At 32.3% G+C, this 24,314-nt stretch overlaps 1 protein-coding gene across 7 annotated transcripts in view; it reads right to left on the reverse strand.

Annotated features, from left to right (window-relative positions):
- LOC142324224 (uncharacterized) overlaps window positions 1–24,314 on the reverse strand; it is a 229,709-nt gene that overhangs the window by 200,963 nt on the left and 4,432 nt on the right. For 5 of the 7 annotated variants that reach the window (XM_075365045.1, XM_075365046.1, XM_075365047.1 and 2 more), the window contains exon 2: window positions 437–847. In XM_075365045.1, coding sequence (XP_075221160.1) covers window positions 437–695 — 259 coding nt within the window. In that variant the 5' untranslated portion in view covers window positions 696–847. Of the gene's footprint in view, window positions 1–436; window positions 848–1,320; window positions 1,433–24,314 lie in introns of those variants that run through there. The other 2 variants (XM_075365041.1, XM_075365043.1) reach the window with 2 other exon arrangements.

Genomic DNA, 24,314 nt, shown 5'->3' on the forward strand with positions numbered 1-24,314 from the left:
CTATTAGGAACTAGTTTACATTAGGAAGATGAAATTGATTTGTATGGATCACAGCTCACTTATATTATTTATATACATATAATTTACAGGAGTAATTTTATTTTACAGGGGTAAAAAAAGCTTAGTTGTATGGTTTCAGTAATCCCCAAATATACAGACCAATAAAGAATACATAAATATAACAAATCATAAAACAATCTTTTCTGAAGTTCATTTAAAAACAAAATATACAGGACTGTGATCATATAGATTTTGTTTACTAAGAGAATTCATACGTTAGCAATCAAAATACAACTTAAATAATTTTTTAACAATGCACTTGCCAAATAATTTGATGAATGCAGCATACTGCTAGCTTCCAAGCAGCATTATTATACATTATTTCAGTTAGATCAAAACACATTACACAAGTAAAAAAAAATTAAATCAAACTTACTGCTTTTAGGAGTCAATGGTACAGGCGGTTTTTGTATTCCACCACATATCCTAGACAGTTTATTTGGTTGTTTTAAACCTGATGGCCTGGGTAAACCACTATTAGATGCAGTTTTTGATGAAGTAGTTGTTGTGGTACTGTTTGTATTTGTATTGTTTGTACTAGTTGTACTTGAAGTATCACTAATTGTACTTAAATTTGAAATACTACCAGCCCCACCCACACTACTATGAAAATCACTACTGTATGATTCACTCATTTTTTAATAAATCACATTAAATTAATAAACATAACATAACACAAAAACAAATTCTCAACACTGGTTTTTTATGTATAGATTAAAATAACACTTTTCTTTTTATAATTATTTCTGCACTTTCAAAACACATTTCTTCAGAATCCATAACCAATCTGTGAACAAACGAAAATGAAAAGTATTTAATTAAATTAAAATAGTTTAACAATAAATTATTACTATTTTATATGAAAATAACTTTGGAAAAAATATACAATATCTTGTAAAAAAAAAAGAAATTTTATACATTTTTCCTAAACGCCAATTTTGAAAAGATGGTATAAATATAATAATTCATTAATTTAATCCTAAATTAAATTTAAAATAATTTGATGAACTTTTTAATGACCAGTTTAATTTTTAATAACTTTCAAAATTATAATTAAAGTAACCCTGCACAAAGATGTCAAAAAACTCTTTCAACAGTACAAAAAGTCCTGTTGAAATTTTCAAAAACTGTTTTGCACAAATGTTTTCATAAGTTTAACAGGTTTAATTTCTAATTCAAAGTGTTAATAAAACATACATTAAATTTAAAAATAAAACTTAGCATATCAAAATAAGAATATTAAAAATTCCATTAACACACCTCCCCCCATCAAAATCAACTTACATACTAACGATCGAACTATATTACAATTCACAGATTTATCAAAGAAGAAAAAACCAGAAAAAAGAAAGAGTTGAGAAGCAGAGGGAGCAACTATGAGACATACTGGGCGGCATTCCAAAACTGACGTAAGAAGAACAGATAGATCTTAAAATACCATATTACACATAATTAAAAGAGGAAAAAATATACACCATATTAAAAAATAAAATACGTATAATTATGCAAATGCAAGGAAATATGATTTAAAATTAACGTAACATTATTAAGGTATACAATAGTATTATTTCAATACTATTATTACAGAGAATTACAAATGCATAATACTTTTTTTATTTCATTTTTGAAAAATACAAAATAAACAATTAAAATTATTTCTTTTAAAAAAAATTGAATAAATAAATAAGAGATTCATTAAAAAATATATACTCAAAAGTAACTTTTATATCAATTTAATGTCCAAAATTTATTTAAATAAATTTAATTTATGAGATTTAAAATAAAATTTTCCATTATTACTTAAGTAATAATTGTTAAGATAAAATTAAATTTACAATTAATTACATGAACTTTTTAATGACCAGTTTAATTTTTAATAAGTTTCAAAATTATAATTAAAGTAACCCTGCACATAAATGTAAAAAAACTCTTTCACAGTTCAAAAAATCCTGTTGAAATTTTCTAAAACTGTTTTGTGTAAATAAATGTTTTCATAAGTTTAAGAGGTTTAATTTCTTTCCCTTGTTTTTTAATTTGAAAAATGTATCATGAGATATAGAAAATACATTTTTTTCGGGGGGGGGGGGGCAAAAATCCATTCAGAACTTCAAATAAAGTTTCTAAAAAATTGTAAGATTTATGATCATTAATTTATTACCTTCTTTTGTAAGATATTCTTACAGTAAATCATTAAAAATAATGTCTCATGTTCACGGATTGACCAGGATATTGAGAGACTAGCAAACTAAAAATTTCTTATAAATATAATTTACTATTCTAAAGACATATAAACAAAATAAATAAGAATTATAATAATGATGACAATAAAATAATAATAATAATGACAATATGTATATATAACAAACAAAATACTTATTCAAAAAAAAGGGCAAGATTTGTTTAATGACAATTAAATTATAAAAACCAGAATACAGTTCCAATTTAATAAAAATATTAAAATGACTGATAGAAACTAATATTGCATTAACAACAAGATAACAATAGAACAGTAAAGTTCATACAATTTATTTCTTGCGAATATTATTACTTTACAATAGAACTACCCTATACTTTATGAATCAGTAGAATACTGTCACTTTCACTACTGTTTACCAGTAACTCATAAACAACTTCCTGCATTCACCCACTGTCCATGCTGGAATACATGCGATGTACTATTCACTTGTTATGCTTACTGATATCACTATCACCACACTACAACCACGTCAAACACGGCTTTGTAAAACTACTCTGTTATCACGACTGCGCCAAACACAGCCTCACAGAACTACTGACTTTTTCCGCTGGTCTTTGGCAGTATTTATATCCCCTGGCCTGCAAAACCAATACCCGCCTCATCCCTTTAATTGTTGAAGCATAATAAATTTCATCATCCAGGCCCCAGGTTTTTCCATAAATTCTTATTCCGGTCTGGTAACCCTTCTGGTCAAGCAACAGCTTTTGGAGGTGCCATTATCTATATTAAAAAGAACAGGTTGTTAAATGGACCTGTTAGCCTGAGAAAACAATCCCTTTTAGTTCCTTCTAGATTCGTCTTTTCATAATTATTTTCTTTCATTCTTTTTAATCGGAAGAAATCCATTACCTTGGTCTGTTATACTGGTTCTGTTTACACTATTTTCACTAAGTAAAAGGTGAAGCTCTTCTCAAAATTTGAAAAGTGTTCTGTAAAATGTACGATTATTAATTTTTATCTATTGTAATTGTTTTGAGAAAATGCAAGCTGAGCAAATAATCATAAAAAATTGTTTGATCAAAAGGTTTAATTTAATTTAAACCATTTTTTTAAATTTTTATTCATATACATGATTTTTGCAACTAATTAAAAATTCCTAATTTTGTATTAAAAAAAAAGAGTTAAATAAAATTGAATTTCTAGATATGTTGAAAAACTTTATTTCAATATGCTGCTGACATATAGCTGTGTCACTTGTTTGTATTGACTATCTGTAACTTAATTTTCAAGTCAAAGTTAAAATTAAATTAAGGTTAAAATATTACTAGTATTAAACAACTAACCTAATGAAGTGGCATAACCTAATACCAACAACCTTAATAGCTTCATGAGGAAGCAGGTCCTTTTGACTGTACCACTATAATTGATATTATTATATGACTTACAAATGAAATATACTAATTAATTTTACATAACTTAAATTGAAAACTTCAACCAATTAGCACCTCAGTCATTATTTTGACTGTTCGTGCAAACTCCAAATAGGAACTAATAATAAATAATTAATAGAGACTAGCAGCAATCGCACCAGCTAAGGATAGCAGCTATCATTATTCTCATAGCATCTTTCCAGGAAACTTGGATAATGATAAGGAAAAGAACAACTGGTTTAAGAGAAACTGTTCCCAATTAGGGTAGTTTAATGTTTCATTTAGGTCTCTATACATTTTAAGTTAAATCATAGCCAAGATTTTCAATTTGGACTACATCAAATTTATCCAGGAAATTTTTTTTTGTAAATCAATTTCAACTTTTTGCATGATGCTCATACAAACTAAACTTGCATGATGTGTCTCACACACACAAATCAGGATAACCCACTAATTTCTTTTTCCTAACGTGCATACTGCAATCTGTTCAACTAGTGAATGATAAGCAAGCCCCCACCCCCACCCCTAATTGCTGAATAAGACGAGGGTGATATGTATGACATACAGATGAAGTGAAGTCTTATACAGACCAACTATTCTGTAGGAAATACAAAGTATCATTAAAATACAGTTTTCTGGGCAATTAACAGACACAGTTTTGATTTTGTATTTACAGATAACTGTTGTAGGTGTACACAACACAAGACACTTATTCAACTATAGCACAATCTTACTACATAATAACTGTTTTTTTTTACAGATTTCCTTAATTCATTAATGTTCTACGTTTTTATTTTCAATTTTGCAATCTTTTGATAATATGGTACCTACACATATGTGTTGCTTTACTAATTCAATTCCTCCTTTTGCATAAACATTAATTTCCTCCTTCTCTTACTGTTTGATATTAATTTTATTCTAAATTCCATCATAATGTTTTCAAATTTGTAATTATTGTTGCTGTGCTTCATCTCCAAATATTATTCAATTTATTTTCCTTCCTGTAATGCTGATCTCATCATATTATTAAAAAAAAAAATATTTATTACATCTTTAACATTCAGATTAAACAAGGTCAGAAATACGCAGCACCTTGCCTTAATCTTTTTTACAGGTAAAACCACTCAGTGTATCCGCTAATTTCTTCGCTATTTTTTTGACTCGAGAACAATTCTTTAATTAATTTTCCGTCTTTCCAATCTACTCTTTTCAGATTTTAATATTTCTACTAATTTATCTATCCAGCATACTCAAATACTTTTTACAGCTTTATAACAGATATTTGTTCCTTTAACTCCTTTTATATGCTTTTCACCTTATTAGTGAACATTCGTTCCTAAATTCATACTGTTCTACAAAATTACTTGCTCCACTGTTTTACCTGGTTTTCTGTTAAGAATTCTTAGAAGAATTTTTAATGAATGTAGAATCTATAAGCTAATGCAAAATCATCTACAGAAATCTCAACTTATAGAAACATAAAATTCCAGAAATTATTTCAACTTGTTTTAGCATTATCATTTCTTCGTTACCATTTTTATATTATTTGCAGCATTTTTAATTTCATGGGAGATTCTAAGGGATTTCTGTTTTATCAGTAAAATAAGAAGTAATTCACATTAGCTCTTGATTAAAATGTAAATCTTGTAAGTTTCATATTCAGATCAGGAACATATCAATACTTTTATTAACACCAGATTGACTTTTAACAACCAGTCATAAAATTCAACCATTACCTTAACTAGTAATTATTAATAGAACACTTGCTAATTAAATGTAATATAAGCAGTTACTGAAAAAACTGCAAACAAAATAAAATATTTCAAATATGCAAAATCAAGGAGAATGATTGGCAAGTTCTGTACAAATCTCCATATAATTAAATTTCTCTGTAATAAAGTGAAAATATTTCATTTTTGACATTTTCTTTAACTCATTTCTACAGGGCCCTTTCTTTAGTCAACTGTATGGGTGGTGTATCAGTAGAAATTTATGTGATTAACACCTTTGAATAGTTGCGTTATAAATTATAATGACTTTTGTCCTTACTAGAGAGGATGGTGCATTTTGGTAAACACAAATTTTAGAAAATAGTGTGTATTTATAAATATATATATATATTATAAATGGTGTTAAAATTTTTCATTATGTACAATTATCCAGTTCCAAGCATAAATAAATTGGAAGAATATATTTTCTTTTCATTATTTAATATCAGTTTATCAAGTAGTACACTTAAGCATATAGTGAGCAGTTACGAGAAGATGGTGAATGAAAACTAGAAAAGATCAGTAAGAAAATTACAAATATCCTTGAAGCCTATCAAGTCATACTCCTTTGAGAGTCAAATAAATCTAAAGGATATTTGAGGGTCAAATATTTTTTAACTATCCAATAGAACCCAGTAGACAGGCCAGATAACATAAATCTATTTTTGATCATATTAATTACCATGGCAAAATCACCACATTCAAATAAATTAAACAAACAATTTCTCATAAGCATATCCAAGATTGATAAACTAGACAAAACTGAAAAAAATCTGGTTCTAAACTTCAGCTAGTTTAACAAATAAAATAAGTTCTGATTCAAAGAAGAGATATTTCTCTCTTAATATAAGAGAGTATCACATTAATATTCACAACTGGTGACAGTTAAAGAATTTTAGCTCCAAAATAATCGAGTATCATTAATTTAGTTTAATTTCAATAGTAAACAAGATGTCCTTGACTGGTCTGTGGTAGACGACTGTTCTAGTGACCATCGGTTGACACTTTTTGAAATAGCAGATGAGCTGCGATGAGGGTGATGCGAGGATGATGTCCATGAGGGACACTTTCTTGTTTTCCGGGGGCGCTTCCTGCATAGGAAGGCAGACAGGCCGAAAGTTGGAGTCCAGACTGAAAATTTTTTCTCGAGAACTTGACGGTCTGCCATTAGAGGTCCTGGAAAAACATTTCACTTCTGCGGGGTGACGGCGGCTGAAGCCGCCATTCCTAGAGACACTGGCCGGGAACGTATATCTGGTTGGTGGTATCGGAATCTGACAGCAATGAAGCGGTCTGTGTATCGACTCAAAAGGGCTGCGCAACGAGAGAGTGATCCAATTCGGCTTGCGGCCCTAACTGCAAATTACCGCAGAACGAGGGCTAGCTACTTTCATACCATTAGGTCCTGCAAGCGTAATTCCTGGCGCTCCTTCGTTCAGGAGCAAGATAATAGAGATGCTTGGGGCGTTGTGTATAGAGCCCTTAGACATAAGCGCAGTAAAGAAGTCCTCTTGTCAGCTTTGTCGACCCGCTAGGGAGTGGTAATTGATAAGGACCGTGTTCTTAACATTTTGCTGAATGATTTGCTCCCGATTGACACTGTGGTAGGTGAGGTTTCACACCACCGGCGTGTCAAGTGGGAAGTCGTTTTTTTCGAGACCGACTTACAATCTTCTGAGATCACTGAGGCGGAAGTGTGCCACGGTCCAAGGCCCCCGGATATGATTGTATCAAAGTGGAGCTCCTCGTCCGAGTGCTTCCAGTAGTCCTTGGTCCTCTAACTAGAATGTAATAGGTTACTCTTCGCCGGCCACTTTCCGGCGTGTTGCAAGCGTGGAAACTTGGTGTTGTTCAAAGATGGCGACAAAGATCCTACAGTTAGGTCTTACCGTTCACTGACGCTCTTGGCCGTGATTGGCAAGGTTTTTGAGAATATTTGCGTATTAATGTTAGATTGGCCACTGATCATTTGCTAATGAACAACCAACATGGTTTCCGACCAGGCAAGAGCATTGGGGATGTCACACTAAAGGTGATGTATATAGCTTCCTCTAGTACTTGTAAATACATATAAGGGATTTTTCTGGACATATCCGGGACATATAACAACTTATGGTGGCCCTCTGGCCTGTTTCGGATGCAGAAGCGAAGATGTACACAAATGAACTAGAAGTGCTGTCAAGTTACTTCAACCATCGGACCGTTTCCCTGAGTGAAGGTGGCTTGGAAGTTCGTAAGACCTTAACTAATATGCCCTTAGGGCAGTGTTCTGAGTCCCGTTCTTTGGATCATAGAAGTCGATTCGATGTTGAGTTTAAGGTTGCCATGTGGTTGTCGTGTCGTCGCTTATGCTAACGACGCGCTGCTACTGATTGAAGGGGATTCGCGTAACGAGGTAGAGTTCCGAGTTGTTCATGCTTGTGAGACACTCCGACTGTGGAGTCTCCAACATAAGATTATTTTCAGCCCAGAGAAACTACAACGATGTTGCTTAAGGGCCGATTGGCTGCTTCCCGACGAATCCGGGTTTGGATGGCTGATCTCCCCATTTGGTACGTTACGGCTACACTCAAAAATACCTGGGTGTTATCCTAGATGAGAATTTTCGGTTCAAGGAACATTTACAGTATGTAGCAAAAAAGGCCTCTGCTGCTTTTTATGGAATGCGTAGAGTCATTCATCCCGATTGGGGGTTGAATTACCGTACCATGCGTATCCTTTACAAAGGTGTCACCGAAGCTATTATGCTGTATGCTGCGTCTGTCTGGGCTCACCGCATGGCTTTTAGGTATTGCGCGGACATTTTGCGGCGGGCCCAGCGACTCCTCTTGCTGGCTGTTATGGGCGGTTATAGAACAGTCTCGCGGGAGGCAGTCTATGTTATAACCGGAGTCAAACCAATAGATATCTTGGCTAATGAGCGTCAGGATCGCTACATTTCCAAGGTAAATAACTACTGACGTCAGAACGAAAGCAGGAAATTGAGGACCTTACGTCTTGGCAGGTCAGATGGTACGAATCCCCCACAGGTCGCTAAACGCATGGTATATTTCCTATAGTGTCTGATTTAGGTGCAATTGAATGGGTCTCCCCCAATCGCTATATCACACAGTTCTCTCGGGGCATGGTGCCATTCGGGCGAGTTTGGCTAGGTTTTGTTTGGTGAATTCGAGTCAATGCCCGGATTGTGGGACTGATGATACAGTGGACCACGTCCTCTACGTCCGTCTCCGATAAGAGGTCGAATGTTTATAAGCTGTTAGAGAACTTGAGAGAATACATCCCTTTCTGGATATCAATATTAACTGGATGATCCGCGAGGAATGGTCTATAGTGGCTGGTTTTCTTCGCGCCCTTGCGGTGTGTAGGTCTGCAGAGGCAGTTTAGTCGAGGTACTCTACCGTAGTAGGATCCCGGGTAGCTAGGATTTCGTCTTAGGCATTGGATTCGTTGGAGGTAGGCGCATTGGCATCGTGCCACGGTTATATTGGTATTGTTTGCGATTCGCTTTGAGGCTCCCGCTGGTGGAGGTGGCCGTGCCGCCGGAGTATGGTAACTCGAGCGACCGGGAGCGTAGCTTCCCTCCGCCAGTGGTGGTCCATCGTGACTTGGTAATGCCACGCGAAACACCAAGATGGGACCGGGCGGTGGTGCGGGGTTTGTCCCCGGCTCCCGCGCGGACCGGAATGAGGTTACTTCCCTTGTTAGGTGACCTAAACTGGTCGACTTATTTGGGTGTAGGTCTGAATTTATATGTTGCGTACGACATAATTTTGATTGCTGAGTGTAGCACTGAATTACCTTTAAACTCGTTCGTTTTGAGGTATTCACAGTCACGAACGGTGCTGTCAAATTTGGAGTTGGCGCGGGGTTCATGGTTTCGGTCAGTTAGATTGAGGAAATTATGTTAGATTGGATGTCAAGATGTCCGTTTGAGGCCTACGTGAAGGCGAAATTTCATTTGTATCTTACTGAAGCAAATGTCTGCCGAGGCATTTACATCCCATGGCTGGATGGATTTCAATTTAACGCACCTTCTGTCGGGCCAAAGTGGTTTCAGAGCCTATTTGTTTAGATTGGGCTCGATTATACGGGTAGATGCCCTGTTTGTGGAACTGATGACGTCTTATTATGTCTTTTTCATGTCGTTTTGAATTAGAGCGTGGCCAAGTCTTGGTCACGTTGGGCAGGAGGGATATGATCTTACCTGAAGACTTCGAGCAAATTATGTTAGCGAAAGAAGAGAACTGGAATGCAGTGGCAAGATTTCCCAAAGTAGTTGTAGACAAACTGCGTGTCGCTGAAGAAGGCCGAAGGGGGCTATAAATCGAAGGGTTGCTGTGCGGCGGACAGGGCTGTGGTCGAGTGTCTAGGGCCCCCCCTCCCGACCTTGTGAGGGTCGACTGGATGCAATTAGGCCGTGGTCACTCTGCTGGCACGGGCCGGTAGGTAAGTTCTCCTCTTCTGAAGCTTAGACTGTGAACGTGCTGGTATGTTCTGTGTAAGTTTGTGGTAAGTACCTGAGTGTGCATGATGTTAGCTGTGTGCGTGCATTTATGTAAGTGGCGTGTATGTGTACCGCAATTTGTTTGACTGCTGTGTGCGTTTGGTGCTTGCCTGTAAGGGCCGGCGGTGTGTGTGGACGTAATTGTGCTTTGCTGTATCTTAGTGTTGCTTGTGTTTTGTATCATTGTGTTGAATGTTTGATTATATTGGTGTTCCTAGATTGCGGTGTCCGATTGTGTGAGCGGGAGTTTCCTCCTTTCTGAAGTAATGCTGCATAAGCGGTTTCCAGGAGGAGTGGATAGCCAGAGGTGAAGGTTTAGTCGGTAGTGCGCAGGAACACATACGCATCTAATAACATTTTGCGGAACCTGTTAGCGAGTCTGACACTGCCTACGCGCCCGTAAATGGGGTTCCTCCACCTCTATTAAAAAAAAAGCAAACCCTTATCAAAAACCCGGAACATAAAATCATAAAATTTAAAAACCAGAAGCCTATTTACAGGGCAATATATTTATTATATCTTCTGCAACTTGAAAAATGTTGATGAGAAGGGAGTAAATTATAGAATTTGCTAGGAGCCTGGCTTACAAAAGTTATGCCAATGTGTTCACATCCAAAAAAACACTTTATATTGCAGACTAGATTTTAGTAATACTGGTCTTAGACTTGGGAGAACTCAATAAGAATTATAAAAATCCAGGAGTGTTTTTTAAAACAGGAGTATTACATTCATTACAACTAGAATAGTAAAATTAATCCAACAATTTTTTATCCAAATAATTGTGGGATGGAATAATCAAAATTTAACTAATGTTCTTACTTGAAATGAAAAAAAATAATTAATAACATAAAACTGTTACATTTCACAGTTAACAACTATCAGTAATTTTGAACATATATGAAGTAAACTTAAAAATAAATAAAACCGATTTTAAAACAAAATCTAAACTAAAACATATTACTCCAATTCTTAACATTTAGAAGTAACTGCAAAATTAAAAATCAAACTCGAAAACCTACAAACTTATAATTTTAAGCAAATTTCAAAAATTCTAAATTTAAAGAAGAATAATTGAAAACCAAATAATTTTTTTTTGTTTTTGGGGGAGTTTTTAACTTTGTTTTATATTTTTAATGATTATATTAATTTATAATTTAATTTTCATGGAAAATTTAGATATAAAGCCCATGTACAAAAGTGTATAACTAAAAAAAGACTTTCATTTTAATAAAAATAAGAAAAGAAATACAGAGAAGCAATTTAGAGACTGACACTAAGCATAAGCTCTGGAAAGCAGGAACATAAATTTTATTTATCTAGTTTGCAAACTTTTTTTCTAGTAAAAGAACATAGAATATAAAGTCTAAGAAAAACGTTAAAACTGGACCAACGGTTGAACTTCCACTAAAAATTTTTTTTAAATAATCATTAATTTTTTTCAGAAGCAAGTAAAGCTTGAATTTTAAAAAAACATAAACGTCAAATTGAAAACCTCTTTTTTTATGTTTAAAGACAGCATTTAAGCTACTAGAAACACATAGGCATAATTTATTATTTAAAAAAGAAATTGAATGTTATTATCCAATAGTTCTAACCGTATACTATTATAGTTGTTTTAAATAAAAAAATGTATAAAGTACTTATTCGTATCTGTTGCAAAACACTAAATAAGTATCAATGATTTAATATTTAATTTTTCTTTTAATTTGTAGTATGAAAGACAAACTGGATTTTTCCCCACAACTATATGAAGCCTTCTTCATACAAGAAACTACAAGTTTAGTTCACGAGAAAATAAAATAAAATAAAATAAAAAACATCAGTATGACCTAGGTTATACTTTTTATTTGATTCACCATACGAGAAAGTTTGAAAAATTTCAATCACGTTTTATTCGTGTAATGAACTTAAAAAAATTTAATTTTTCCGGGGTCTCCACTTTACATAATGAACATATATTTTACATTGCTCAGTGTATACTTCAGTTTAATTCTGCTGTGATGGATGGACAGTTGGATGGAAAGACGTAATGACAAAAACAATAGTGTTTCACATTAGCGGCTGCAGAACATATCGGAGTTGCTGATTAATTATGTACACAAATTAACATAAGTGAAGATTATAAAAGTCATGAAACACTACTAGAAAAACCATGGTGTAATCCTACACTTTAAAATAAAAGTCCTTGACAATCAGCCAACATATAACATCTAGATAATTACTCTAAGACTATTAGCTACCACACAATTATATTTAAATCTACTCAAAATGAAACTAAAGGTAACATAATACTCTACATTATATAACCGACAACAAAAGAAATTACTATTTAGTCTGATTCTAAACAACTGCTCATTTTAATAAATGTATTTTATTTAACCATTTATACATAATACAAAAGTTTTTAATAAATTAATAACTAAATTTTAATAATCCACAATAATTTTACACGCAACAAAAATATTTTATTTACTCAGAAATATACCTACCTACTTTAACCATCCATAAATAATATGTTATTCAATGTTACCTCCATCTTTTTATTTATATTACACCATTAGATGAATTATATTAGCTAAACTTACTCACAGGTGTAAATATTCTTCAAAACACCCTATAAAATCAAGTAAAAAATTCAATTACTAGATTTAATAATCCACATGTGGAATTCCTTGATAACTTCTACTTTTCTAGCTAGAGCGACATATGCAAATAATGGGAAAGTATTATTGGTCAAAATATAAAATAATTGGGATAGGTCAAAAAGAAAAATTGTTTTTTTTTTTAAGTTTTGTGCCTTAAGGAGACATTGAAAAAAAGATTTAAGTAAATAAATCTTCAAAAGGAATAAAAGTATTAAATTTTTTCAAAATTTGGAAAAGTGGAGGGGGTGTTTTTGACTGAAATAGAATTTAAAATATTTACTGGAGCATTTTAGCAAAAACACTTTCTTACAAAAGTTGAAGTTTTTTTATTTAATATTCACCCCTCCCCAAAAATAACTACATATTTTTCCTTTTTTTTACCTTGGTTCAAAAAAGACTATATTTTCCACATCAACAGGCCTTCAAACCGCTATAAAAAGTTTTTGCCCATCCCATTCTAATGATCCAAGGGAACAAAAAATATTTCTTAAAATTTATTTTAAATTTAAATTCATCTCGTAAGTTACCCATTGCATTAAAATCTTAATTTTTTGTTAGACTCTACAATTTCTTGAAAAAAAAAAAATTAGTCAACAATTGTCATCCCTTCCAGAAAATTAAAACTTTTTTTTATTTAGAATTACGGTTGTATCTATATACATTTTTAAACATTTTAGAAAGTTCTTTTTTAAAACTTATTATCTTCTTTATTATAACTTATAGGAATTAATTTATTAAAGATTAATTTTACCCGATTCCTGTTCTTTTAGATTTAAAAAAAATAACTTTTTCAAATGTTTAAAAATACATAGATACAGCCATAATTCTAAATATAAAAAGTTGTAATTTTCTAGGAGGGGGTAAAATACTAGATCATGGATACTGGTGTTCTTTGGTGGTTGGGTTTCAGTTAACCACATATCTCAGGAACGGTTGACCTGAGACTGTACAAGACTACACTTCATTTACATTTATACATATTAAACTCATTCGTCCTCTGAAGCAACCTTATTGTGGTTACAGAAGCTAAACAGAAAAGAAAGGAGGGGGTGACAATTTTTGGTTATCAAAAATTAAGATTTTTTTTATTTTAAATGGGATAACTAACTCGGGAGATGGATTAAAAAAAAAAGATTTTTTGCAATAACAAATATTTAACGTTCAAACCATATTTTATTAAACAATAAAATCACTAAAATAACTTAATACCCCCACCTTTGATGAGGGTGTGCTCACAAATTAAAAAAAAATCAAAAACTTTTTGTTTAAATTTTGATTTTAATTTATTTAAAATCAATTTTAGTGAATTTTTCAATCATTAAAATTATAAATAAATATTTTTACATAAAAATGTGAAAAAAAATTCATAATTTTAGTTATTGTTTTTCAATAAAAAGTAATTATTTTATCATAAATATACAAAAAAAAAGCTTAAAAATATTGAATTATGAAACTGATGTATATTCATATGCATAAACATATGTGGAAAGTTATGCAATTCATTGCTGTTTTTTTTTAAAGTTGTTTCAAACTTTTGTTACGCTTTATACTGTTTTCTTTTGAAGTTGATTTTTTTGTAGAAATAATGCAAAACAAGTAAATTATGCAAAAACTATTTCCTGCATTGTAAGGTAAAGCTCTAGTAAAACCAATACTGTAAATTATATGCTTTATTTTTAAAATTATATCCCTATTCTAACTGGACCCTGAAAGTAGAATACTGCTCCAAAAAAATATGATTCAAATATCAAAAAAATTAACATTTTTGTCAACAAAAACTTTTATTGTTAAAATGATCATTTTACCAAGCTCAGAGCATAGTTTTCACTTGTCTCTGAAAGTAGAAGAACATGTCTTGAAAAATAAGTGGGAAGAAGTTAGGGGAGATAGCTGTTGTCTTTACAGCCAATGTCACTCAGGAAGAAACAGGGTTAACAATAAAATAAATCTTTTTAAAAGTCGGTTCAGCAGTTCCTGAAATAATTCCAGTCAAACAAAAAAATAAATATTTTCATTCTTGACCGGATTAATGTATGGTAATATCACACGGGTAGATCTTCTGCAGGATGACTATTATCCTTCCTGTTACCTCCCTTTTCCTTATCTTTTATTGAATGAGTACCATGGGAATTTTTCAATTTTTCAATTTCTTCTAGATTATTTTTTTACAATTGACTGTTTCTCACACACTCCTGACCCTTTGCTATCATATTGAATATTTATGTAATTATTTTAATTATCTACAACACACTTATACTAGATTATCTATTTTAATTTGAAGATTATTCTTGGTCTAATAACATCCTGACCCCTATCGAGGAAGACCGCCTTGTGATGATCCTGATTGCCACACCACCCCTCCATTCACAGCCCTGATGGGTTTTACTGGAGGTCATTTTTTAGACCCTCTAAACTTGATAACATAACACTGTCATCGGTTTGGCCTCTGTCAGAATGCCATCGAAGTAAACACCTCAGCAGACATTTCCATCAGTGCATTTATACAACCTACCATCGCCTTTGTATGGCCTCTTCCAACCATGACCAACTACCATAACTTACAACCATCAATTATAAAATTAACCAATTCACAGAAGCGCACTCCCCGCACCTTAGTCTGATTTAGAAAAAAAATGTAGTGTCAGCTGTCACCCTTCTCATCTGTCATGTCATGCTGGCACATTCTTAATCAGCAGAGCAATCGCTTCCTTATTAAAGCTCAGTGGGTGAACAATCATTTCCGGTTTTGAAAATATCCAAAGACCGACTCTATTTCCAATCCGGTATTTGCACAAAAATTCAAACTAGTCGCTGAGCTGCCTATTGGGTAAACCACGTCTCCTATTCTTTATAAAATCTAATCTAAGTTAATATAACACAATAAAATAGAAATAACAGTAAAATTAATTTAAAAAAAATTGAACATTAAACTGGCTGTACGAAAAACAAAATATACTGGCTATTTTTTTCCAGCTATTATTATTGTAAATTGCAAGAAAATATTAATATCAGAAAAATAATTGCCAACCAACTTTTGCATTCCTGATTGTTTCAAGTCCATTTGTCCAAAAATAGAAATTTGTGGGTGCATATAGGCATCTGTGATTTAAGTGCAAGAATTCAAATCAAATTGTTTAGAATTAAGTAACTATTCGAATTAGTTTTATATAACAATGCATTTCTCAAAGTACAGGCTTTAAAAGCAATTAACTGTGAATTTAAAGTTTACATTTAAAGTTAACACAATTAACTACTGATGAAAAACACATTCTTAAATGCATTTAAATTAACTGGAATCTACAAGATTTAGATATTTTTAATTCAAAAATGATTGAATGAAACCACCCTGATCAGCTCACAAAAATCAATTATGATTAAATAAATATGATATAAATATGTTCTATATTAATTACAATTAATAGAGATGAATTTTTTAAAAAGTTTTTGCTCCAAATCTTTTTAGTCAAACTTCTTTCTGCTTCTACATATACACAATTTCCTATCTTTAAACTAAAGGTATACAATAATAATATAAGTCATTAGTCTTTATTTATTAAAAATCAATATTTTCATTTTGATGATTTTTTTCTCTGCAAGTTACAATTCACCACAGTATTTTTTGCAACAAACTCATCTCCCATGGTTCTCCTAATCATTTACCTCAAGTTCTTTTTTATTTGATGTTCCAAAAAAATGATACTGCAAGAGAATCTTGGGGTCCTCTTTCCCATCTTCAAAGTGGTCTCAATTATTATATGAGATGCAGATCAAAACTAAGGGCCAATTAATTGGTAACAAAATGAGAATAGTTGAAAAAATTAAAAATTTATTAATGGTTTCATATACTTACTTTATTTTGCTATATAGTCACCATTTTGTTCCAAACACTTTTAATATCATGCACAAGCTTCTTCAAACCACTGCATAAAATTCTGCTACCTGAGATTGTAGCCAACTTTGCAGAGATTTTCAAATCTTTACTTCCTTGAATCATTGAGATGCAAGCCAATTTTTGAGGTGTAGGAAGAAATGGTAGTCACTGGATGCGACATCAGGACTGTAAGGAGGATGATCAAATCTCCCATTCAAATTTTTGTTGTGCATGCAGCCATATGTGGATTTCCATTATCTGAAGAACAATTCCTGATCTCAGCATTCCCAGTGGCACGACGCAGTTTAGAAAGCGTTTCACAATAGACTTATGATGTGATAATGTTCCAGGTTCCATGAAATCAATTGAAAAGATACTCTTCTGATTCCAGAGTGCAGTTGCCAAGATTTTCCTTTGAGACTGGGCTTGATTGAATTCTTTCGGTTAAAGTGAATCAAAATTACACTGACACTGTGTAGTTTGATGTTTCCTCTCAGCATTGACATACGATATCCACTTCCATCACCAGAGACAATATGGAAAAAAAATTCTTCTTCTTCTTCGTGTTAAAGTGGTCGAGAAAAGCATGTATAGATGTCATAATTCTGTGATCTTTGTGAGCACTTATCAAAATTTTCAGCACCCACCATGCACACAGTCTACAATAACGTAGAGTGTCAGCCATGATTCAATGTTGTCTTTGAAAAACTTCTGTAAATTCTAGAGAAAGGTAGCTAATCGTAAGGTGACAGTTTTCTCTCACTTTTGCATTCACACATTCAACAAGATCGTCAGTTCAGACTCTAGGCCTGTCACTTCTCTGTTCGTCATGAACATCTGTACTCACATCATTGCCTCACTTTTCCTTCATTCATTGCAGTAGACCAATACATTTCACACAACTGATGGTAAATTTCAGGATTGTTATGTCCTCTTGCATTTAGAAATCTAATCACTGATCGAACTTCCCACCTGCCAGGATATATTACCGCACTCATTTTAACACACTGTCTCGGAAAGGCAAACAACAATGAACTGACGGCAATGTGGCAGTTATATGCCCAACAGACCACTTAAAGCTACTGTGCACACACAAACCAATCAGTGTTGCCAATTACCATTTATAACTCATTGACCCTTACTTTTGAACTATGCTTTACATATTATGTAGTGATCTTTCCTCCTGTACATGCCCTTGTTTATGATGGTTTGTTAATCTAGTAACTAGTTTAATCTGTTGTTTTCTATCTGTCAATGATGTCTACTGAACACCCATCTTCATTCTAACTACTTCATTTCTAATCCTGTCACTTCATATTACACTCTCCATCTCCTTTACTTTTAACTTTCCTCATTTCTTCTGGGTATCCTTTATCTTAATCCCTCAACTCATACATGGTCCACAGAAAAATCCTGCAGCTTTATCTATGACTATCTAAGATAATGAACTCCCCACCTCTATCCACGTTTGGTGAATTTTTTCTGTCATAGTGTTCCCAAACAAAATTAAGTCTTAAGGTGCAATTTACTTTTAAATACTAGTTTTCTCTTGGTCAAAGGAGTAAGCAAACCAGATGACATTTTACATTTAGGCAAGATTAATAAAGCATTGTTACAATTATAGCTTTAAGGGATATATGAGAATATGGTAACAAATAATAACAATTTAGGGTTTTAGGTAAGAAAGTGAACTACATTCCATATAACCTTATGGTTTACATCCAGTGTCTCAAGAAATAGCTCAGTGCAAACTGAAAGTTCCCATAGATCAGTTAAGTTAAATAGGAGAGTCAATACCACTTAAAATTTAGATAAAATAACAATTTAATAGATCACATAATCTTATTTTAAGATTCAGTAATTCATATCTTACTAAACTTTCACTCCATCTTTTTAAGATAGGCATAATTTTTGGATCTTTTCCTGTAATAGGCAGACAACGTTTTTCTTCACTGAAAGAGCACCTTTTAGTTGAAAAATCTTTGAATTACACGTTGTACATGTTCATCAGAAACTGCCACCTTTTTTTAAATTTTATTTACTTCTTTGGTATATTTTAGAGCAAGGTTGGACTGTATTTTCATAGGTGATGAATGAAGACAACACCTTGTTGCTTGTTGAATAATGGTTTAATGAATTGTCGTCTGGACAGTTAATGAAATGAATTGTAACGTAATGTATAACTTTGCATATAAAATTAAAAAAAAAATTAATTTAAATAAAACATTAAAGCTAACGTTCATTCAAACAAAGAATGGAGTCCATCCAGACTAACAGTATGATTTGACCGCCTTGGATCAGATTAGAGCGCTGAAAGCTAGTACGAGCTTGACTCTCTGGTGAGCGCTAGCACCCACTAGATTGCAGCACCAGACAGCTTGAACAGAACACACTGCCCACAAATTATGATTAACTTAATTAAAATTCTGTGATGCATTACATGAAGTAAAACTTAAGATGCAAACAAAGAGTATTATATAAAATAATTACATAAACTTTGAAAGTACAAAAATTGAAGTTAACTCAAATCTAATATTGATACAGGCAAAGCTTACAACCAAATTAAATTGAAATAAGCAATACATTAGGACATTAAATAAATCTCATTGATTACATTAGCAATGGCTTATGTCATTACAAGCATTTAAATTTGGAAGAACAATCAATTTATTAATAGTTCTTTTTATTATAGTGTTATTAGTTTTCACATCAACTAATCTAACTAGTCCATTGTTACTTCGATACACTTCAACAATTATTCCTAATTTCCATGTCAGTGGAGGAAGATTACTTTCTTTAATTATAACTACATTGCCAAGACAAATGTTATTTGAAATTTTACACTTGTTCCTCTGCTGCAAGGAATAATAATAATAATCGATAGACCATGCTTTCCAAAAAGTCTTTCAATATTCTTTGTGTAAGCTGCCACCTAGTAAGCTTATTTACATTAATGCCTGATAAATTAGGATCAGGTAAGGAAGATAAAGGAGCAAGGTTCAGAAAATGTCCAGGAGTAAGTGGAGCTGGGTCAGATTTATGCCGCCCACCATGATGGATAAGTATTTCCAAAGTGAAATTGATTTCTCGTTGAGAAAGATCTGACAATATGCGATCATTTTAATTTTTTAAATTATAAATGAAGCGACGACAATATGAAAATATGTTTAATGTTCGTATGAACGAAGAAAATGATTTTGAAAGTTCTAAAGTTTCTGTTGTTTGAAGAGCAGCTGTAAACACATTAGTTTTGCTAGACTTCTCTTCCTTGAGCGAATCTGGCGGAATCATAGAAATGATAGGAATTGGATGGCCAGGTGTTCTCCTCTTCCTTCAGAAAAGATGGACCATTCCACCAGAGTTGTGATGAGGTTAATGCATCCGGCATGCAACCACATGACAGGATGTCTGCGGGGTTATCCCCTGAAGGAATGTGCTTCTATAATCATTCCTTAGTTAGCTCTTGAATTTCACAAACTCTATTTGCGACAAATACCTTCTATCGATTAGGAAGCGATGACAACCAGTAAAGTACTACTTTAGAATCCAACCAAAAATGGATTTAATAAAATCTTATACCTAAAATACACTTAACCTTATTGAATAAACAAGATAATAGAAGAGCGGCGTTCAACTCTAAACCTAGGAATAGAGATTTGCTTGACTGGAGCAACTCTAGATTTTGAACACAATAAGTGGGTTTCAATTTGTTCACTGCTATAAACAGATCTGATGAACAGACAAGCACCATATGTGCTGCTGCTTGCATCACATAATCCGTGCAATTGATAACACTTACTTAAACTAATTTTAACTAATCTAGGAATCTAAATATTACTTGACGATTTGAGCTGAGAATAGAGATAATTCCATTTTTCAGCTAGTCGAGCGGGAAGAACTTCATCCCATTGAAGGTTAGCGTACCATAACTCTTGTATGAACACTTTAAATGGAACGATTGCAGGAGAAACTAGACCCAAAGGATCGAACAATGAAGAAATAATTGATAAAACAGAATGTTTAGTGTAAGAAGTATTATTATATTTTGGTTTGATTTGATAATGAAATGATCACCTTGACGATCCCAAGACAATCCAAGTGTTTTGATATTTTCATCTTTGTCTAATTTGATGAAGTAATCAGAATCATCAAACATACCAGGCACATTTGAATGACATTTATGCAGTGAACGTTCGTATTTGTTAAGCAATAACGAAATAATATTATAATTGTTTCAACTGATCGATGTTGTCACAACCAGTGAGATCATCGACATAAAAATCTTGCTTAATTACTTGGCAAGCTTGAGGAAAAGAGGCGTCATTTGATTGGAAATTTCAATCAAACATCTTTTGGCTAGAAAACCTGAAGGTGCTAAACCATAAGTAACTGTCTGTAAGTTATACAGAATGATTGATGAGTTGGTATTATCACACCAGAGAATTCTTTGTAATGAAAAATCTTGAGGATTAATGTGAATTTGTCTGTAAATTTTAGGAATGTCTCCTACAGCACGTATCTGTGAGTTCTAAAATGAATTATAATCGAAAATAAATCTTGTTGTACTACTGGACCTGTAGCAAGAATTGAATTAAGTGATAGGCCGTTTGATGTTTTTTATTCCATTATATGGAATGATTGATGAGTTGGTATCAATATACCAGAGAATTCTTTGTAATGAAAAATCTCAAGGATTAATGTGAATTTGTCTGTACATTTTAGGAATATCTCCTGATAGCATGTAGTTGTGAGTTCTAAAACGAATTATAATTGAAAATAAATCTTGCTGTACTAATGGACCTGTAGCAAGAATTGAATTGAGTGATTGGCCAAGTTTTTGCACTACCATCAAATATTACTCTTGTTTTGGTAGTGGTGGAAGATTCACGAAATACTGCATGGTGGGGCAAATAAAAGGTTTCAGATGGAGCCTTACACTGAGATGAATCTATAAGTTGCATGTGATCTAATTTTTGATACTCTTTCATGAAATGGAATTAATCTTCCTTAAGTTTAGCGTTTTTCTGAAATCTACAATGTAACAAATTAAAACTATGCCTTGTATTTTCATAAGAATCTCCTAAAGCAAAGTTTTCCTTACGAGGAAGAGATACAACAAATCGGCCTTTGTCATTACGAAAGGTATTTTCCATGAAATGTTTTTCGCAGAAAGATTCCTCCTTGGTCGGTAAACGATCTACGATCTCTTCAGATCTCCAGAATGACTAATTGAGAGGAAAGCTGTTCATTGCTGACAAAAAGTGATATTGAATCTGAATCGTTTTTCCATTTACTAGATTTAGTAGAGATTTGACCCGAGACTATGAAACCAAGACGAGTTTCTTGAAGTATGGTATGATTAGAATTATGAGTTAATTGAACAGGCTTAAGTAGAGAAAGATAATATTGAGCTCCTAGGAGAATATCGATTTACCCAGGAATATTAAAATTAGGATTGGCAAGGAAAAGTTGAGAAGGAATTTCCCAATCAGTTACGTTTACAAAATCATTAGGTAACAGACCTGTAATAGATGACAGTACATGACATTTCAAATTAAAATTAAAGTTTTCATACCTAGAATTAATATTTAAATCAACACTTAGCTTAGATTTAGTAACAACATTACTAATACCTGTGATTGGCATGAGAACAGGTTTGGTTTGAAGCCCAAGTTTGGCAGCAAACCTTTCAGTAGCATATGAAATCATCGAAGCGGAATTAAGTAAGATTCTGGCTTGGATGAAATTATGTTTTTTATCTTTTACATTAACTACAGCTGTTGCAAGTAAAACAGACTTGTTAGGTTCTGATTTTAAAGTAAAATATTAACTATTAGCCAAAGGAGCTTGATTCAGCTTAGAAGAATTAATTGCTGGCTCTTGCAGTGTTTTATCTAAATGAATTAGGGTATGATGCTTTCGTGAGAATTGTTTACATTTACGATTGCTTTGACACCTTTTCACAATATGCTGTTTTCTTAAACAATTAAGACAAAATTTTTCCTTTCATTAACATTATAACTTAAAAACTTATCACATCGATACAATGGATGGTTGCTAGTTTTACAGAATGTACACATAAAATTATTAGAATTATTTACATGAAATAGATTTTTACTAAAACCAGGTTTTGAATAATTATATTTGTTGCCACTAAAACCTACATTAGACGGCTGTACCTTTTCATTACATTGAATTGTGTCAATGGATTCAAGTAGTTTACGCTTACATTCTAAGAAAGAAATGAGTTGTTCTAACTTTGGAAATTCATTATTTTCTAATGTTTTTTCCCAGTCTCTTAAGTATTTAAATTTAAATTTTGAGTAATTAACTGTATTACAATAAATTCTAAATCATCAATATTAATATTCTTCAATCCATTAATATTTTAATTACCTTGGTCAATGAATGATAAATTTTCAGAATTTTCCTTTTTTAATGGTTTTAAATTAATAATTTCTAAAGTATGTTTAACTGCTATTAGTCTTTTGTTACCATAACGAGCTTTAAGTAGTTCTATTGCAGTTTTTATAATTTTCAGACGTTACTGATAAATGTTTTATTATGACAAGAGCATTGCCTCTTAAGAAATTTGTAAGGTAATAAAATTTTTCAACATTAGAAAATTCTTCTCTGTTTAAACTAAACTATTAAAAATAACAAAGAATTTATGCCAATCCTTCACATTACCGTGAAAGGGCTCAATTTGTATAGGTTTTATAGAAATTGGATTAGGTTTGCTAATCACTTTAGTTGCATCAGTTACCTCTGAAATTTTGAAACAATTTTCTAATTTTTTATGTTTTAACTTAAGTTTATCAAAAAGGTTATCATAAGTGTCTCTGACATCAAAGTCCTTATCAGTCCCATCGTGGTGCAATTCGATTTCAGACTGAACATCGAAAAATAGTTCTTCATATTCTAACAGCTTATCAAACTTAATAAATTGTAATCACCTGAATTAAGATCAAAGTTTTCAATGAATGTTTTTAATTTGGCTATACTATTCTTCATAATGCCTCATTTTTTAATTAAATCCTTGAATTCCATTTTTATTCGAATCATACACAAAATAATATTAAATTTGAATGAAACAAAGTAATTATAAAATAAGGTTAAAAGCTAAATGTCATATACAACAATATTGTTAAAGTATAGCTTATGCATAAAGTTGAATACTGGCTTGGTTATAAATATGATACGATATTGCTAACATTTGCTGTTTGCAGGTCAGCGAACTATAGAAAGATTGCCTGAGATATGTGCGCGCGTGTTGTATACAGAGTGATAAAGTGAAACTTGTCCAAACTGGAATCGAGGGTTGGTTTCTTATACCTAGCTAGCTTAATAGATGCAATTTTAACTATATTATAAAACAATGAAATATTTAACTATTGAAATATTCACAAACTTGAATGTTTTACTAATGTTAATTTTTAATTGCAATTTTAACATACACCTTAATTTTTTGATACACTTTTTATAAATAAATTATAAGTATCGTGTTGTTGACTTGGTTTGACCTTATCGAACCCCATGAATGAATGCTGTAGAGCAGCTAAGTCCATGTTGTTAATACAGCGACTTGACAATCCGAAAGGTACGGTGACTTGACCATCTGGTTCTTGAATATGAATACGAATGACCATAAAGAGATGTGGTAGATCCATCAACTTAACTATCCGGCTATCCACTTGATTTATCCGGCCCGGAGGACCATTCTTTTATACTTTGTTTGCTACATTAGTTTTTACGATAAATTTTTATTTTAATGATTTATTAATTAGCTAGTTAGTTTACTTCAGATAAGCCATTACATTAAATTAAATTCTAAA

This window comes from Lycorma delicatula, chromosome 4, assembly GCF_047948215.1.
Source record: "Lycorma delicatula isolate Av1 chromosome 4, ASM4794821v1, whole genome shotgun sequence".
In the NCBI taxonomy this organism is placed as follows: domain Eukaryota; kingdom Metazoa; phylum Arthropoda; class Insecta; order Hemiptera; family Fulgoridae; genus Lycorma; species Lycorma delicatula.